At 38.6% G+C, this 19,654-nt stretch overlaps 1 protein-coding gene across 2 annotated transcripts in view; it reads left to right on the top strand.

Moving 5' to 3' along the window:
* CFH (complement factor H) overlaps positions 1-19,654 on the top strand; it is a 39,314-nt gene that overhangs the window by 15,945 nt on the left and 3,715 nt on the right. For both annotated transcript variants that reach the window (XM_015869475.2, XM_015869474.2), the window contains exons 4-19: positions 230-306; positions 1,373-1,567; positions 2,832-3,002; positions 4,384-4,563; positions 6,121-6,312; positions 7,570-7,749; positions 8,497-8,673; positions 9,736-9,915; positions 11,130-11,303; positions 12,241-12,423; positions 13,684-13,866; positions 14,360-14,527; positions 15,877-16,053; positions 17,926-18,132; positions 18,588-18,764; positions 19,386-19,562. In XM_015869475.2, coding sequence (XP_015724961.1) covers positions 230-306; positions 1,373-1,567; positions 2,832-3,002; positions 4,384-4,563; positions 6,121-6,312; positions 7,570-7,749; positions 8,497-8,673; positions 9,736-9,915; positions 11,130-11,303; positions 12,241-12,423; positions 13,684-13,866; positions 14,360-14,527; positions 15,877-16,053; positions 17,926-18,132; positions 18,588-18,764; positions 19,386-19,562 — 2,798 coding nt within the window. The remainder of the gene's footprint in view (positions 1-229; positions 307-1,372; positions 1,568-2,831; positions 3,003-4,383; positions 4,564-6,120; positions 6,313-7,569; positions 7,750-8,496; positions 8,674-9,735; positions 9,916-11,129; positions 11,304-12,240; positions 12,424-13,683; positions 13,867-14,359; positions 14,528-15,876; positions 16,054-17,925; positions 18,133-18,587; positions 18,765-19,385; positions 19,563-19,654) is intronic.

The following is a 19,654-nucleotide window of genomic DNA, read 5'->3' as shown; positions in this document are numbered from 1 at the left end:
ATAATGTTTTACCGATGAGAAAGCTACTTTAGGAATCTTACCTTTTCCTATCGTACCATGCATGTAAAAGAAACAAAACGGTGAAGATAAGCAGAAAAACTGCGTTTGTTGTTTTTTTAATCATGTTTTGGTTGATCTACACTAGAATATCTGAAACCTACTTGTCTCATTCCCAAAGCAGCAGCACTGCTAAGACTATAATTTGTTTTTTACTTTTCTTTTTTGTAAGATACCGAATGCTTAGCCAAAAAAATTACCGTGAGTGTCTCGCAGAGGGATGGAGCAATGACATCCCTCACTGTGAAGGTAAATGAAATTTGACATTTAATTCCTTACCAAACTGACTTTTTATCTGTCTGATACTATCTAGAACTTGTCTATGATCTCACTACTCTCTGTGGCACGTCTATTGTGACTATTATGATTGTTTATGTTGTAAATAACTACTCTAGAATATTAACTGATTAAACTTCTAGTATTAATTTGCATAGATGTACATATGTCTAAACTCAAGTTATGCAGCAGAGAAACACATAGAATATCTAATTATTCAAACCAAAAATCACTCACAAAGTTGAGTCTTTTCACTCCCAAATGGCTTAAAGCATTAAATGGCTTAAACCATTCTACCTCATGTAAAGGCTCTATAAATTAGGTATCTGCAAAACATGTTTATAAAAGTCGGCTGGGATGAGACATTTTACATGTATATTTATACATTTATTTATGGCTTATTTTTGCCTCCATCCTTATGAGTATTTTGTCCATTAAGATTTTGTTACAAATTCAACATCACTAAGATATAAAGAGAATAAAGAACCCAGTCCTCAGACCTGAATAGACTGAATGGCTTAGATACTACTTAGTTACTGAATTTGGAAACCTTTTCAAGAATTTCAAACCTGTACGATTATGGAGGTAATCATCCTTTCTCCCCAGAAATAACTTTTATCCTTTTAAAAGTAATTTCTAATATTAGATATGTGAGTTTTGATGTCATTCCTAACAGCTGGTCTCGAGTATTCCACATTGAATTTACTGGATTTTGAGTGTCCTTAGATTTGGGCACATAGCTAGCTCTCTGCTTAATTCCGAGCAATGGTTCCAATGTTTCTTGTCACATGTAGCCAAGATAATGCAAATCCCAGGTCCTCATAAACTTTCTCCTTCATGACTGAGGATTTTGGATTCTGTTGAAAGCCAGCAAATGGTATCAGAATACATAACAAGTCCGCATACTTGTTTGAAATACTTAAGGTAATCACAGTGATATATCTATAATTTAACTTGTGTGTGTCAATTTATTTTAGTGAGTAGACCTCAAAATGATTGCTTTTCCCCTTTGGTTTGTTTACTTTGTTTTGTTTTCCAGTTGCAAAGTGTTTACCTGTGAAAGCACCAGAAAATGGAAGAATAGTCATAAGCGGTGCATTTGAGCTAAACCGAGAGTATTCCTTTGGCCAGGTCATAGAGTTTGAATGTAATGAACATTACAAGCTTGTTGGATCTAAAGCAATACATTGCTCTTCTAATGGAAAATGGAATAGTGACGTACCTCAGTGCCAAGGTAAAACACTGTTATTTGTAAGAAACTTTATTTTCATAGACTTTTAAGAACTGGTTAAAAAGCTTTAATTTTATTCCAGAGCAATTAGGCATAGGTTGCCTATAGGCAGTCTCCATTGTATATTTGCAGAAATAGGCTAAAAAAGAAAAAGCGCTATATGCTAATACAGTCATAGTGGATCATTTGCTCGTTCCATATTTTCACTACAAACTGTGGTTTTCTGGGCTGCACTCAATTTCTTTGAAACTAACTTCAGTATAAAATCTATACAGTAATAGATTATTAACATATAATAATCTATAAAAGACTCAGTCACTTTAGTGTTCATTTAACCAAATTAATTACCTTCTTGGCCTATCACTGGACCAGCTCCAGAATGTCTACGACTTTATTCTACTGGGAAGCTGAGACCTGGACAGAGTACTCTACATGTGGTCTCACCAGTCCTGAGTAGAGCACAAGGATAAAGTGAACTTAATCACACATGCTATATTTGTAGAATATAGTGACTTTTATTAAACAAAACCAATTCTGCTGAGATTTATTTCATCCAAATTATAAAATAAATCCAGCAAAGAAATCTAAGAGAACCTTCTGGTGTCCTGCTACATGGCCTAGGAAACAAAATCTTAGATATGATCTAGCTTTATGAATTCTGATTTTAGAAACTGCAGGATCTTGGTGGTTTTCTGAGTTTGGCAAGGAACTGAGAATGCTGAGTTTTTCTATAGATGGTTAAGTATCCTAGAGTCAGTTCTCCAGGTATTTTAATGCTATTTTTTTTTTATATTTTTTTTTTGTTAATGCCATAATTTTGCTGACTGTCTGCTGAATATTAGAGAGTTTTAGATTTGCTGGAAAATACAAGAAAATAAAATTATCAAAAAAAAAAGAAAAATTCCTAAATTTCAGCTAGCATAGATGCTTAGTTTAGAACATCCCTTACCTTGTATACAATTCTAAAAGCCATTAAAAAAATGAACCATGGCCCTGAAAGCTGTCTTATGAATCATTTTGCTACTTTTGCTGTGCTACAGCATATTTGGCACTCACAATTGTGTCACTGAACAGCTCTCAGTTAAGTTCTACACAGTCTCCAAATAAAAGTGGTTTTATTGGTATAATTTCTATGAATTCAAAAGGGATTAAAAAAATCCCACTAGTTTTTATTGCAATAGGGATTTATTTTCAGCAAATAAAAACAAATAAAAACATATCAAATTATATGAATTTATGGGTTTTGTTTGTTTTTTTTCAACTTCAGATATTATCTGTGATGTACCATCAATTCCAAATGGAGTTGTACGTTCCTCACAGAAGACTTACAGAGAGTCTGACCAACTGCATTATGCCTGCAATGAAGGATACACGTATGGTGAACGAGCAGATGTAACATGTACTGAGTCTGGATGGTCTCCAACCCCCTATTGCACTGGTCAGCCTTTTCCTTAAGTTGTTTTGGAAGTTATTTCTGAGATTGATACAGCCAAATGTTAGTTTGTTCATAAAAATAATAATCTCACCTGCATCTGACTAATAAACCATGAAGATCTGGCAGGACTAAGCGTTAAAATAGCCAAAGAACCTGATAGTAGTTTTTAATGAAGGGGCATGGCAAAAATAGTTAATTCAGCCTTTTGTTACTCAAGCATAGATGGATGGCACTAGGAAAGTAGAATTTGTTGTTGTGTATACTGCATAAATAGGTTGATGCTGAAATACTGAAGCATTAGGAGTTGCAGATAGTTACTATGTTCCTTTTTATTTCCTTTTCTGGAAATCTGGATTAATGGAGAAAACAGCAAATATACTCTTGAGTTAGAATCCCTAAATTGAACAAACAGAAAGGGTAATGCTGAATCTCATTGCCTCCTACAAAATGCAGTGAAAATGTTTTAGCAAAGGAATGGAAAAATCAGACACTAAAAAGACGATTTAAGCAATCAGGGTGGGAAAAAAAAATGTAGTAAAACTAAAGGAAGCATCTGAAATTTTTAACAGCATAGGAAAATTCAAAATCAGCTCCACAGAGTATTGTTCTCCACAGAACAATTATTGTATCTCCACAGATAATGGTTACTGAAGTCCTCCTTTCTTCACATCAAGACATTTTCAGTGAGCTCCAAGTTTACTGGATTTAACGTTAACGTAACTAGTGAAAGTCATTTTGGTTTCATTTGAATACTGCACTTAGAATTCCCATTAGAACTCCAGATTCCACAAATAGGAACTTTCACTTGATGTCCTAGTGGAATTAATTTGATGTAAAATTGGGGAAAATCTTTAATGCCTTGAATGATGTTCAAGAAGTTGACAAAGGATGCTTTAAACTGAAAAAAATGCATTGGCAACAAGGGCAGTGTTGTAGGATTTTATGTACCACCCACCTTCCTGGGACATTTTCCAGAAAGACCTCTTTAGGAATAAAAAGTAGTCAGCCCTATTTCTCACTCGGTCCTTGAAATTTCTGCTTCAAGATTTGTAATCATACTAATTAATATTCGTTTATTATGGTTTAGCAACATGCTGCTTTTGGGTAGTGCCAAAAATACCAAAAAAAGAAACAAGAAAAAAGCAGCATTCTTCCACACATTGACATAGAAGTTATATTCAAATATAAGATCTCACAAAGATTATTCTATGGTAGAGTAAGGTATTCTTACAGAGCTGTACAGAATGGAAGTCTAACTTTATCTTTGCCCTAAGAAACCTGTATTTGACTGTTAATGTATGCAGTTTTAGTCAATGTACTATGTAGATAAGAACTGTATAAAGGCATTCTTCAAATTGGCACCTATTTTTCTCTTTCCATGTAGAAGTTGTATGCTTTCCTCCGACATTTCGCAATGGGAACTTTAGACCTCAGAAAGACAGGTACACAGAAGGAGCTACAATCACAATAGACTGTAATCCTGGATATCGTTTTAACACGTTGACTGCCAAAAATGTAGCTAAATGCACCAGCAGCGGCTGGGTGCCTGCTCCAGGTTGTGTTGGTAAGTAGCTTTCATGCACGAAGATGTAATTGTACAGAAGTGTTATTTTGGAAATATCTCAGTGGAAAAAAAAGAACTCAAAGGAAAGATCTTAAGAAACATAGGAAATGAAAATGCATATTTGTTTTGTTTCGTAGTGTTATGAAGCTTAATGTGACGAAGTGGAAGAAAACACTAAAAAATATTGGTAAAATCTAAATTCACGCTGTTTATGAACATGAGTATTATCTGTCACTGTATCTGTGAAACCTGTTAATTTGCAATAGCAGGTTCCTAAACAGGATGATTTGTGGTGCACCTGCAGAGTAGCAGGTCAGCCAAGTTTACAAGGTAAAATGACTGCTAGCTAAAGTATCACCAAAGCACAGGTGATGGTTGCAAGGTATGTTTAACCATGGCTGCCATAGCTTTACTTATTTACTTGCAGTTGTGTGTTGCTATGTAAAGAATTTCATTATAATCTGTCAAACAGCAAAACAAAATATTCTTGATTGAATATGAGGTCGCTTTTTTTTGTTTGTTTGTTTCAGTTTCTCAGAACTACAATTACATTTTTGCCTAGTATGTGCAGAATAAAAACAAAACTCAGCAAGTAATTTCATAGTTTGTCAATTAAGAATAATATATTTTTTCTAAGTGTAGAAACCAAAAGGAGGTAAGAGCAACTCTGATGAAGTCTGCCTTGTATATGAAAGTTTAGACAAGACAGTATGATCTATTCAAGGAAAGTGCATTGTTGTTATAGGTAATAATCATTTCTCTACTTGTGTGTTCCAAAACTGAGTTATTTTTCTCAGACCATTTCACTCACTGTTGGGTGTTCTGAGGATGATCCCTCTTCCTCCAGCATTTGTGCTTTAGGTCAGGGCATTTCAGGAGGAAACTGTCTGCAATGGCCAATGGTAAGCCCAGGGTGAAAGCTGCTAGGAGCCTTCCCATTTTATCCCATCTTGTCCCAGAAAATCTCTTTAGAGCAACTGAGTAAGCAAAATAAAAATCATTGTGGTTTTAAATTGAAAAATAATAATAATAATAAAATAAGAAATAGAGAGAGTAGCTAGAAAGAACATTTGGTGTGAGATCCTGGAAGTGACAAACAAAAGTGGTAACGGGTGCCACTGCAATTTTTAGAGTCTGTGGTTCAGTGTCTGTACCTGAACTAGCTTAATATAAGTAAGCTAACTGGGCTTCCATCCCTTTCAATATGGTAATTTAGTTGGAGCCCTCTGAAATAACAATGTCATCTCAGCATAGAATAAGTACTTCCATTTGGTTTCAAGAATCAGCATCTGGAAACCGCTGAGAAGATGGACAGGATTTCTGTCGGCTGTAATACTTACAGGCAGCCAGCATAGCTATAGACACTGAGAAAGAATTCAGAAGCACTGTGCAGTTGCTCCCATACTCCATGGAATCTACCAGAGCGTGCAGACCCAGTTCTTCTAGTTACAGGAAACACTCCATGAAATCCTATCTGGACTAGTATTCAGAACTTGTACACCAAGCTTTTTGTCATACATGTGTTGATATTGTTGCTATTACATTTTTTTTTTAAAGAGAAACCATGTGACTATCCAGCTGTCGAACATATCATTTTGAGTGAAACTTGGCATCGATATTACTTTCCAATGAGGACTGGGCAGAGTATTTACTACCGCTGTGATGACGGCTACATAACCCCAACTGAACAATCTTGGGTTTATACTGTCTGTTCTCAAGAGGGCTGGAAGCCAGTACCACAATGCCTCAGTAAGTACACTTGTAAAATATGCTTAATTCTGTTTTGGTTATTAAGGGTCTGTGCAGGAGAAGTTGCACTGTACAGCTTAGTAAATTATTAAATTACAGCTGCTTTAGCTGACCCCTGGAACTGCACTCAGACTGTTATCCCATCTTTTTGGCTTAAACAGTCACCTGTCAAAATGACATTATGTAGTGAATTAGTCTGAAACAAAACGTTTGGATTTGGGGCATTCTTTACGCCTGCAGCTATCCCCGAGATCAAGAAAAAAATAAAGAAGAGTAAGAATTAGGACAATTTTTTCCTCTCTAGTGTCCAGGTCACACATGTACATCTGCGTTCTTTTGTACACACAGAGGCACATACACTTAAATTATTTTCAACACAAATATATTCTTCCTTCAGTGGCTTGGGTGCATTGTTCAGAGGTTATTATCTGGAATCTACTGCCCTGTCCCTTGGGGTAACATGTGGGGGAACATGGAACACTTTTGAAATAAGCTGAGGGTAAGAATGTCTGCAATAAGTGATCCAAATGCACTAAATTAATCATTCAACTATGGGAAACGAATTTAAACCAGTGAGTTGAGGACTTTTCTCGTAACCCAGACCTTCAGTCACAGCACAGTCCCTACCTATCTACAAAACCTGAATCAACCAAAGATTAGTTTTTCTCTTGTTGCCATCGGTGGACAGGAGATCAACACAGGGAATGAGCAGAGCTGTGCCCTGTGGAAACAACCAGTTTCTCCAATAAAACAGCCACAACGTTCCTTCCATGTGTCTAGGCTCTTGGGATATGGGCTGCTGTAAGGACAGCATGCTTAGCTTCTGGTAAATTCTCTAGAGCTGGTTTGAGAGGCTGACACACTTGTACAGAGATAGTAAAATTTCCTGATATCCAATACCTAATGTTTCTCAGCACACACATCAAAATTTGAGAGACTCAGCAGAGCATCCTGGAGTTGTACATGACACTAGAGTTAGCCAGCCTTGCTTATTAACTACAGTAAGGTCTTTAGTTTACTAGGCCAGTTCTTAGTGCTTTATGAAACTCCTGTTTTTGTGATACAATGATTATGGGGCAGTGAAAGGAAGCATACTTTGATTCAGGCTTGAACACTGATGTCTTTTGAGTATAGACACAAGGGTAGGAGGAGGCTTTTTTGGTAAGTGTTTACTTGTGTCTAACACAAGAGTTAGAATTATTTACTACAATTTTGGCTGTTTTTATTAATGTGGTTAAATGAACTTTTCTTCTTTAGAAATATGCAAGGTCAGGCGTATGGAAAATGGTTTTATCCAAAATAATTGGAGAAGCTCTTACAAAGAAGGTGAAAGAACTAAATATTTCTGCAATACTAACTATCGTACTGAAAATGAAGGTGGTGAAATTAGGTGCACAAAGAATGGCTGGTCACCTACTCCAAGATGTATCCGTAAAGGTGATTGTGCTTCTTTTTTTTTCTATCTGAAACCAATAAATCTATGATTACATCACCCATGTTAATTCCCTCACCGCTACTTAGTGCATCTCTAAGTCTAGGTGCCTGTGTATAGCCTAGCTGTAATTTGTCTCCTTTCAGTCTCTAGCCTAATCTCTTTCTCTTGCTTGCTTTCCAGTTGGCATCGTAATGGAAGGAGGGAGGAACAGGAAAGTTACCTCTCCTAGCACTGTTTCCAGCTTTTGATCCTGACTAGCACCGAGTCTGAAATTGCTAGAATTACTGCAATTACAAATTCTTTAGATAATAATTTTGTGCATATGAAAGAAATAAATTAATTTCCATCTTTCAGACCATCAGAGCATTTATTTTAGAAAACATGTTGCACATGATGATTTCTGGAGTGTCTCGCTTGCAATAGGGGCACAAAGTCCTCCTGATGCGTGCACAGTACATGCCTATCATGAATTTTGTTTCTGCTGAAAACCAAATGCGTCCGTACGGTCTTGGAATCTTAGAGAACAGCTGCAAATGAAATCCCTGCCCCACCTTGAACCAGTTGGTAACACTGAATTTTGACTTTTCACGCTTCAGTTGGATCCCAGGAAGGGACCTTAATGCAGAGGCATAAATAATTGTGCTCTTGAAAATGTTCAGAATCCTACTGCTGTTTTTATGTGTCCTCCTTGTTCTAGATATTACATCTGTCATTTAACAATGGAAAGGAATTCTGTCTTTCTCTTTCAGAAACATGCCAGCAGGTTGATCTGACAAATGGCTATTTCATGGAAGAAAAAACAACATTTGATATAGGGGATCGAGTCAACTATACGTGTTACAATGACTTTGTAACTCCAGAAAGACAAGAAATGGGACAGATACAATGTCTAAAGGATGGCTGGTCTCCACCTCCAAAGTGTATCCGTGAGTAGCACACAGGCTTCAGAGTTCCCTGCTGCTGACACTGGTAAAAATGCAATTTGCTACGTACTCTGATTTTCTTCATCTATACTGGTATAGTTTTCTTACTGAATGGAGCGAAAGTCAAAAAGAGGACAGAGCCTTCAGAGAGGGACTTTTCTGAGGCTCCAAGAAATAAAAAGATAAAGCAAAATGGAAGTGAGTAAGCGGGAAAAGGTATCTCCTGTCTTATAGGTGAGCCATCCTTTTGGACCCTCAGTGGTATGAAGTACATTGTCATTGACTTCTCTGGTGATTTTAGCTGATACAAGGTGCATACACACAAACTTAATCCCAGTTTTTCCATCTTGTTGATAAGAATATGAGCACCTTTCACTCATGCCAGGGACAATGTATGAAGATATGCCTGTCAGCCAAGGTATCATGCCAAGAACTTCATTGAAAAGTGAGCAGACTAGTGAGAAACACATTTTGTTATTTGGAAAGATTTTATCATCGTGCATAAAAAAGATTAGGCCGGGCTTTTTACCCTGAGTCTAGAAACTACATTTTTGAAAAAGACTGGAGTGCTTTCTCATGAGAACACTTCCATATTCTTGTTAACTTTCTCTTCTAAGTCCTATCCTCTCCTAACAGGAGTATAGGATACAAAGTAGAAGGTACTTGATCTTCCAGCATTAGGATGATGTTTGCCATGTTGACCAACTTTAGCTAATACTTTGTCTCATACTTTAGTCTCAGACTATGTTTAACCAGAATTTTATTTATTTATTTATTTTCTGGTGCCCTCAAGAAAGCCTGTGGGCAAAATAAGTGAAGCTGTTTGATACTGCATCATTAAAATAAGAAGCAATGGTAGAAAGAAAGGGAGATGAATGCAGTAGATATTGTGTGAGTATGATAAGTATGATATTCTAAATTCATGTGCTGACAATGCAAGGTTTTTAATGTTTTAACTATCCCCAGTCATTCAGGAGAATCAGCACACCCCTGCAGTACAGAGTGGTGGCTCCAAAGGGCAAATTTCTGGATCGCCAAATGCATTAACTTTGTTTCATTCTACAGAATCCTGTAAAACGCCACGTGCTCACATTCTGATTGACTATGCAAAGGGAAATATATACCTGCCTGGAGATATGCTTGAATATGTGTGTCCTGAGGATTATCACACTGAGGATAACATGCCAACTGGTACTGCCATGTGTGATGTAAATGGTGAATGGAAGCCAGCACCCCGCTGTGTTGGTAAATACATTTGTACTCACTAACCGTTGTAACTGTACACATGCTGTAAAGCTTTATACCTTCCTGTGCTTCTGTTCTAATCGGTGTCAAGTGATGATAAGCGTGTGGCCGCCTCCTCCTGCCTTTCAGGCCCTGCACCTCTCTTGCCTGGCTGCCAGAGTGTGGCCCAGCATCCCAGGGAGCCAGGACCTCTGCCCAGACGCAGGGGCTGCAGCTGTCACTTTCTTCTTTTTTGGTTCAACTACTAACAAAGCTGAGCACAAACCACAAAGGCTCACAGACACAGGGCTCTGATACAGCCATGCAGAATGCCACAGACACGGGGCTGCCTTCAACAGTGCTTACAGACAGGACTTATCTAAAATGTAAATACAGATCAACTCTGTCCTCCTTCTTCAGCTGATAGAGACAGAAGTTTACCAGCAAAGGCACAAATGCAGCACTCTGGGTTCTCAAGCACGTGTGCATTCATGGACTCACTGAGGACTTTGCTGACCTCCCTCACACCAGTGTTCCTCCAGTAGCTGGTTTCTGGGATGCCACAGCAGCTGGAATTTAAAGACCCCCTTCTGGCTGTGGTAGCCAGCACCTGAAGCCAAGAGTGCCTTCTCCCTTGGTCTAACTTGAGCTGGCACCACTTTTTCACTCACACGCATACAGGTCTCACCAGTAGCTAGCACCCAGACCTTGCTGCATGCAAACACATGGAGTAAAAAGTGACAGTATGCAACAAGGTAGTCAAGAAGGGATGTAATAAGATAAAAGATGACAGGGCTGACTGTGGTGATCACATTCAGGGCTCAGCCAGACGAGCATAGTGACCTGTGCAGTTGTACACTTGACTGGTGCATTTATGATTTTTTTCTGTTTACCCTACTTTTTGTTTTCTTTGCTCCTACTTCCCTCTGCGCATCCCTCTGTGGACTGGCGTAGCTGTGCTGTTTTCCACACCGCTCCCTATCCAGGGTCCCCCTTGCTCATGGTCTTATCAGCTGCAAAGTCTAGACTGATCCTCCCAAAAGCAGTGTCTGTACTTTCCTGATATCCAGTCAACTAATGTAACTGGGAAGAAAGTTTCTTGTCAGTCCCCATGCTTGTTTTGTCAGATCTTTGTTTCTCTATGTTTAGTTTCTTGTTTCCCCCTTTTCCATTAGTAGCAGCTGTATATTTTTTGTAGGTTTCACAATATACACTGAAATATTCAAACTTTGCAGCAATTGAATGTGAACTGCCAGTACTGTCCCGTGGATATGTTTATCCTCCAAAGAGCAAATACTACAATGGAGATGTTGTGGAATTCAGCTGTGTAGGTGATTACATAAGAGTGGGCCCTGCCTCTGCTCAGTGCTATTACTTTGGATGGTTTCCGTCACCTCCAACATGTAAAGGTAATTCCTCTGTTGACTTTATTATGGTAGGATGTATATACAAATACTTCAGTTCTGAAGACTTTTGTGGGCACCTATAAGTCATTCTAGCACCCAGAACACCTGTCTGGCAACTAGGCCACATGTTTTTCTTGTTGCCTTTATTCTGTTAGCTTCACTTATGCGTACTGGAGATCTTCAATAAACGGTTTGCACATAAAATACTGCTTATCCAAAAAGGCATAAATAGGGTGCGATATGTCAGTCAGAAATTATTTGAGTACACTCATTTCTTCCTGACAGAGCACAACCCATTGGAATCTGAAAATAATATTTTCAGACTGTGCCTTCCGTGAGAAAGATCAAAATGACAAAGGCATCTCACATTTCTCATCTCTCTTCTTTCCTGCTTACTCAGTTATTTGTTGTTGCCTTTAGTGCCCTCATCCTTCTTTTCACTCACCTTTTTGCATTTGAAAACAGGTGTATTTTGTATAGTTAACTCTTTAGCTCAAAACACAGGAGGCAGGAGTTCACTCCTTCAGACGTAACACATCTCTGTATGGACAAAGAGCATGTCATTGTTACTTGCAGAATACTCTATTTTTTTATTGTGCAAGAATACTGTATCACAGGCAAGCAGAGTCAATGCCCGTGTAACACTTTTCATCCATTAAAAATGGATTGATTTAATGAACTGCTTACTTTACTATAGCTGGAAACTGATGATGCACAGAAGAAAGAGAGAAAACTGAGACAGGGTAACTTATCTCTGCGAGCTCCACTCCAGCATGTATCTAAACAGTCACAGGCAGAAAATAATGACCTGTTTAAGCTTTCCTGTATTTCTTTCTTAACTTTAAGCAATAAATTCTCTGTTGTTGTTGTTGTTGCACTTACTATGTAAGTGTGCTAATAATCGCAACTGCAGCGTATATGTTTGATCTCTTGATTTCAGTGAATCCCAGAGACTGTGGACCTCCACCTGAAATCACCAATGGAAATGTTACTGGTGGCTTTCTGGAACGGTATCAGAATGGGAAGAGAATAGAATATGAATGTGACACCCAATTTAAATTGGTTGGATCAAAGGAAATAGAATGTTTGGATGGGCAGTGGTCATCTCCTCCTTCTTGCATTGGTAATCTACCTACTACTACATATATAAAACTATGGTGATGCAATACAAAGATAATCAAATGTGAAGTGAATTAGATATAGTCATCTGTTCTCTAGAAAAAAAAAAAAAAAAAAAAAAAGCTTCTATAGTGAAAACAAGAAAAACCTTGTGTAGCTGTGAAACTTCTTTATTAAGGGAAACTTCTTTATTAAGGAATTCCTCTGATACAGCTGCCCGTGTTTTTCACAGCTTCTGAGAACATAATCACTTTCACAAGTACCTATTGTATTGAACTGTTTAGGGGATTCTGCATCTAACTAACTGTGGTGGAGGTCTGGAAACAGGCAGGGAGGGACATGCCATCACATGGATATCTTTTCTTAGAAAGGAAGCCAGAATCCATTAGCAAACTTCTTCAGTATTGACAGAGGTCTCAGAAGTCTTGCAGTTCCCTTGGGAGATCTGTTAATCTCTGGCTTCTGGATTCTGACAAATCTTCCAAGAACAACTCTGATGTTTTAAAACTGTATGACTGCTCAAGTCTTTTCAATGCTTGATCCGCAGAGAACATGTTTTGTGCTCAGACTGAGCAGAAGTGTGTGGTCCAAGCTTGAGTGCGGAACTTTTCAAGTCCAATTTCTGCATTTGTCCTGGGTTTTCCCTTTCCCCCATCAAAAGGCATTTGTATGTGTCTGTTCTAATGACATCCCCTTTTCCTCCCTCAGAAGGACTACTCATATGCTGCACTCATCTTTGCAAGCCACTGATCTTTGCTGTGCCTAGCACAGCAACAATAGCGGCCCACAATAGGAGCTGTAGTTATCACACAGCAGAGACAACATTGCAGTTGTCTAATCAGTTCTAAGGATATTAGTCGGTTCTTGTGGTAATGCTAACTGAAAGTGTACATTACAAATGTGTAAGTGTGTGACCGAATGAAATTTTTGATTGACCAGAATAAGGGATCCAGATGAGTTGGATTAACTGAAGATTTTCTTATGGTTTAAGATTCATGTACCTTGGTAAAACTGTTTGAGAAATTAACCTTAGCTGAATTGACTCATGAAGTATGCCATGGAGTTATCTCAGTGAAGGAAAGAATTTTAGTCAACTGACTAAATTAAAGGCGTAACCCAGCTGTGTAGAAGGTTACTTTGGACATTTAATTTACTGGAGTAGGTTTTACTCACCAAATACAAATGGAATTATTTTATCTAGGTTCTTTTGGATATTCCCATGCAACATCAATACTTTGTGAAATATTTCTGTTCTTTTCAACAGAAGACAAAATGCCGTGTAGGTCGCCTTCTTCTATCTTGAATGTTGTTCTTCACCAGCAAGATCAAGAACAGTTTTCTCATGGAGATGAAGTAACCTATGGATGTAGGCGAGGCTCTAGGAGTGCTAGCAGAATGAAAACAAAATGTCTTAATGGGGAATGGAAGCCTTCACCTCTTTGCAATGGTAATCTTCTCCTGTATTTCTGTAATATTTCAGTTATGAGTTAAACGCTGTTATAGTCATTGTTTCAAGGACTTTGGGAATCAATATGTAGCTTTGGGTACTATAATTTTTGACATCTCAACTAAATGATTTTCCATTTCCTCCTCTTTTAAATGTTAACATAATGTATCCTTCATCCTGGAAAGTCTGTGGAGCTAAAAGTTTGTAAACACTCTGAGTAGGTTTTGGGAAGGGAGTGGACAGTTACACAGTGGTTAAAATCAAATGTGGCTGCACTGCGTGTCCTTTACATACAGTGACGCTATAATAGTAGTTTTGTACTCATTCTCATGCATTCCCCAGCAATTAGGACCCCTCAGAAAGCTTTAGGTATAGCAGCAAAAAAGACACGGGTAAGTATTAGGAAAATGATTACTTCCTTGTTAATGAATGCGTACATACATATTATCTGAACCAAATCTATTCTTTAGCTGTTTGTGTTGATTTTCTTCAGACCATCAGTGTGTACCTCCAGAGGATATTGTGGTTGAACGCAGTAGTATTCCCAGGAAAGCAAAGGAGACTGGGCTGCTTTTAACGTATAAATGTAGACCAGCAGACAGCCATTTTAAACAGGCAACTTGTGTGTCCGGAAAATGGTCTCCAGAGATTCAGTGTACAGGTATGATTTTAGATTTACATACAATTTCTTCTTTTTTGTATGTATGGTAAATGCTCATTATTGAAGATTTTTAGCACCTCTGTGCCACTGATTTGTAACAGAAATGTTTACGTTCTTGTATGTGTGTGCATATATATATATACATAATTGCATAGTCATTTCATTAGGAAATTATTTGAACAGCAAATTAAATTTAGAGACTCTACTTGGTGAAGCAGACTTAATAGTATCTACTTTGACACTGGAACCATTGTCACTGTCACTTTTAATGTGAGAAAAGTTCAAAGATCTTCTATTGCTGAGTTTTCTTTTTCCTTCTTCCCCCGCCTCTCCCCCCATTATTTCCCAGTGAAACAACAAGAAAAAAGCTGAATTGGTCAACTCAAAGCACAGACCTAGAGGAGGCTGCCATTATCTAATACATGTCAAATGTGTCAGATGCCTGCAGGACTACCTTTAAATTATAGACAGAGCAGGATATTGCCTGTAAAAGAGTAAAAACAATTATGATTTATTTGCCTGATTTCAGTAAACCAGATGTGTGGAAACTTATGTGTTGAAATGGGAGAAATATATCAGATGGTTACCATTCAACACAGTGTTCCCTTTCAAAACAAGTCCCTACCATCCAAATGTTCTGGAATCATAAGAGACAAACTGAGCTTTTGGGGTCTCCTCCTGCCTAGATCTATCTCTTTCTCCTCCTTTTCATCTCCTATAGCAGGGGCCACCACAGAATCACAGAATCACAGAATTACCCGGGTTGGAAGGGACCTCAAGGATCATGTAGTTCCAACCCCCCTGCCTAGCAGGGCCACCTCTCATTCCTTGAGTGGCAAAATTCACGTTGCTGTTAGGTAAGCCTGGGAAGACAATATCGACAATACCATCAAACAGCCAAAAACACCCAAGCCCAACAAATCAGACACAACCTCCCAACGAGTCACACTTAACCCAGAAAACCCCAGAAGGTGGAACAGTTTTTAAGTAGCTCACCATACAGAGAGTTAGGGAAAGCAGACAAGTGACTGCAGCTGTGTAATGGAAAAGAGAAGCTACCAGTTTATGTTAGGAAGGCAAATTTAAGTTAGAAAAAGACACTGATGGTGTATAATTTTTCTGAGCATACATTCTGAGAAAACAGACTGAAAGCCTTATAAGCATCTGAGAGCAGCTCTAGTGTTTTTCAGGCAGAACAAAATGATCGTGGTATTAATTAAAGCTTGAGATAGAGACTGAAGAGTTGTCCCCTGACAAGTGTTTTCTTAAATGTTGGTTACTGTTGCAATCTTTGATGAACTGTTACGCTTCATCTGGTGCTCTGTTACGAACTGAATGCATATCTTTAGGTGAGAATACATGCCCACCTCCACCTCAGCTGCCCAATGCTAACAAGATACCAATTGGAAGAAACTACAAGAATGGGAGTAAAATAGCTTTTTCATGTCTGGAGGGCTTCCATCTCATCGGTGCAAACGAAATAATGTGTATAAATGAGAAATGGCAGTCACCACCATACTGCGTTGGTCAGTAGCATTTGTATTTATTTTATTATGAACTTCTGTGTTGTGTACTTGCAGTCATCATTAGCAAAAGGATGCTGTTGTTTTTCTTAGGACTGTCACAAACAGGTAATTGTGCAGATAAGCAATGGAATATAACTAAGCAGTAGGCCTTTTTATTCAGGCAGACATATCAGAGATGGTGCGTAAAATTTTCAGGCAGTTCCTCAAGAGGTGTGTGTTTATTCATGTAGCAGCGAATTCAGTGTGAAGTGTCAGTGTTGGGTAGGGGCTTTTGAATAGTGTCCTGTTGAATCAACTGAGAATGTTGGGTGAAATGCTAGCACTTTCTTGTTTCTGTCTTAATTCTTGTTTGGTTTTTTTCCTTCTATTCCTTGTGACTTCTTGTAATTCAAGAGTAAATACTATGACGGAGCTTTGTTCATCTGTCCTAAGGAATCATGGAATGTTTTTTCTTGGAAAGGATCTTAAAAGTCAACAATTTTTAACCCCCTGCCGTGGGCAGAGACACCACCCACTGAATCAGCATCCCCAAAGCCACATCCAGCCTGGCCTTCAGCATTACCAAGGACAGGACACCTGCCACTTCTCTGAGCAACCTGTCATTGCTCATCACCTCTGTCATAACAAATTTTTTCCTAGTATCCAATCTAAATTTCCCCTCTTTTAGTTCAAAGCCATTACCACTCTTACCTCTCTATTCTCTCATAAAGAGCCATTCCCCAACTCTCCTGTAGCCCTCAATAAGAATTGGAAGGCCACAATGACAACTCCCCAGAAACCTCTCTTCTCCAGGCTGAACAAGCCCTTGGCCTGTCTTCACAGGAGATGCTGCATCTCTCTGATTATCCTCATCCCCATATTTTCTGGACCTGCTCCAGCATGCCCGTGTCCTTTTTGTGCTGGGGGCCTCAGAGCTGAATGCAGTGGGCTCCCACAATAGCAGAGTAGAGCAGGAGAGTCATCTCCCTCGCCCTGTTGGCCATGCTTCTTTTGATGGCTTACTGGACTTCAAGCACACATTACCACATTTTTCATTTACCAGCACCTCCAGTACTTCTCCTCCGGGCAGCTCTCAATCTGTTCTCCACTTCGCCTGTATTTGTGCTTCACATGCTGAGGAATCTGTAGGCCAACAGGTAAAACATTACCGATGCCAATAATCTCTTACAAGCAGGAGTTCATTAAGAGACAAAGTGTCTTCAGAAGCGGATAGGAAATGGAAATACAGAACAAATGAGGTCCAAGATAATGATTTGTGCACAAAGTGCCAAGTGAGCCTGTATCTTTAAGCTGAAAGATTTTGGTGCTTTGGGTTTTTTTTTTCTCTTTTGTTGTTTGTGGGTTTCCACTTCTGCTAGTCAATGACACACATAGAGAAGAATGAGAGAAATGTTTGAGCTGTTCATAAAATAAATATTACTGCAATGAAATTTGCAGTCCCAGTAGCTGAACAGGAAGTTTGATTGTAATCAGATCCTTTGTCTTGTAGAGTTGGGTAGAAATGTATGCTTTCAACTCGATGCATCAATTAATAAATCTCATTTACCGGTAATTAGAAATGAATACTTCCCAAAATGTGACAGTTTCTTCTGCTTCTCTGCCTGTGATTGTTAACCTGTTCTTTTTACTAATTTTCAACTGTATCTTCTTTGTGCAAAGTGGGATATGGCTCTAACTTGGTTCAAATCAAAAGACATAAAAACCCTTGTAGGAAGGAGAAAGGAAAGGAGTTTGCTTTGTGAATCATACGTATTTATTTATCTGTCTTTCAAGGCACTTCATTTTTTGTTTGGAATTTCTTTTTTGTTTTAGACTGCATGTGTCTATGGAACTCACTGTTTATCTCTTACTGTTTATCTCTGTGTTTTAAAGAAAAACCCTGTTCGCCACCACAACCTGTAGAGTACGCTGATGATCCCAGGCTGGTAAATCAAAACTTAAAAATGGAAAAAGAAGGGAGAACAGTCTATCTTGCTGGTGCTGTACTGAAGTTCACTTGTCATTCCGGATTTGAGTTACATGGATCATCAGAGATAAGCTGTTCCATGGGAAACTGGAGCTCATCTCCTACATGTTCAGGTAGCATCAAACAATACTTTTCCTAAAACGTGCTCAGCAGTGAATTTGAAATGCTATCAAACTGGAGTTGACTAGTAACAAAATTTCGTACTTTAAGTATTCCTGTGGTAATTCTGGCATCTTTGTTCAGTGTTTGTCTCTACCAGATGAGTCATGGGTACATCCTTATCACCCAAGGACTTGTCTTCTACAGAGTCTTCAGCATAGTAAAGGACAGAAGTCTTTACCAAACTTTTCTGGTGTTGATAGAAAGATGATCTAAATCTTTACAGTGACTAAAGCATATGTCTACGTAGGGATCTAACAAGGAAGATTCTGTGTGCTCTCTTTTATACAAAATCTGGTATTTATTGACTGTGCTGGTTAGGAAAAGCATCTGTTTGGCTCGAATAATGATCTCATTCTGTGCGTATCATATTACCACAAGCATCAAGTTTGCATATCTTTCTTTTCAGAAACGTCATGCGGAAGTATTCCAAATGTTCCCAATTCTGCAATTGAAGGCAGAAACAAGAAAGTGTACGAGCCCGGTGAAACAGTTCGCTACCAGTGTGAGGAAGGATTTGAGGCTGTTGGTCTCCCAGAAATTATTTGCAGAAAAGGAAATTGGTCGACACCGCCATTCTGTGAAGGTGTGTTCTGCTTCTAAACAGCACACAGTACTTTTAGTCTCTTAAGACATTCATTAAAATAATACCCACCCATGCATGCAAGCGAGTCAAAACAATAGAGTCAGTCGTTGGATCAATTTGAATGGGATGCTGCAACACCTTTGGTCTGGTTCCTGAGAACCATCAAGCAGAACTGACCAGCAAAGAAATCTTTTCCCCTTCTGGGCTGAAGCTAGTAGATGCAACTTAACTCATTTCTTAGATCAAAAAGAAGGTTATGGAGGGAAGGGTGCTAACTGCAAAGGGATAGCAGGTAAGATAACGTATTTATGGAATGTGACTTTCATTATGAACATTACCTTCAAATAGTAAATCAAACACTCTGTGGTTCTTTGGCGCACAATGCTGTACAGCACCAGCCCCCATGTTCAGCTAATCTCTACAACTCCTTTCTGCTTTTCAGTCACCAGAATACTGTCTGGTGAAGTACTGCAGAGTAAAGACTTCCTTTCCTACCTGTGAAAAACAAACTGCCTTATGCAAACTGCCAGTCCTCACTGTGAATAATGTTGCCTCTGAACACAATATTCTACGGTCATCACATTACTGCCCGAGTATTCTTAAATGTGCCTCTCTTTTCAGATGTCAGCTGTGAAGCCCCACCTGAAATTCACAATGGTTATATTACCAGCACTCAACAACAGAGGTATCTGCCCGGTGCTCGGGTACAGTATCAGTGTGACAACGATTTTCAGATTACAGGTGTAAATTACATCACTTGTTCAAATGGACATTGGTCACAAACACCAACTTGCAGAGGTAGGAATTTCTGCTTTCGTCTTGCCCCTTAGTGTAGAGGAGTTGGTCCTGTTACCTCAATATTTGAAAAACTTCATATTTTAATTTTGTTC

The sequence above is a fragment of the Coturnix japonica genome, chromosome 8 (assembly GCF_001577835.2).
Source record: "Coturnix japonica isolate 7356 chromosome 8, Coturnix japonica 2.1, whole genome shotgun sequence".
Taxonomy (NCBI): Eukaryota; Metazoa; Chordata; class Aves; order Galliformes; family Phasianidae; genus Coturnix; species Coturnix japonica.
Note: the sequence above shows the minus strand (reverse complement) of the source record. Positions and strands in the feature narration are given on the sequence as shown.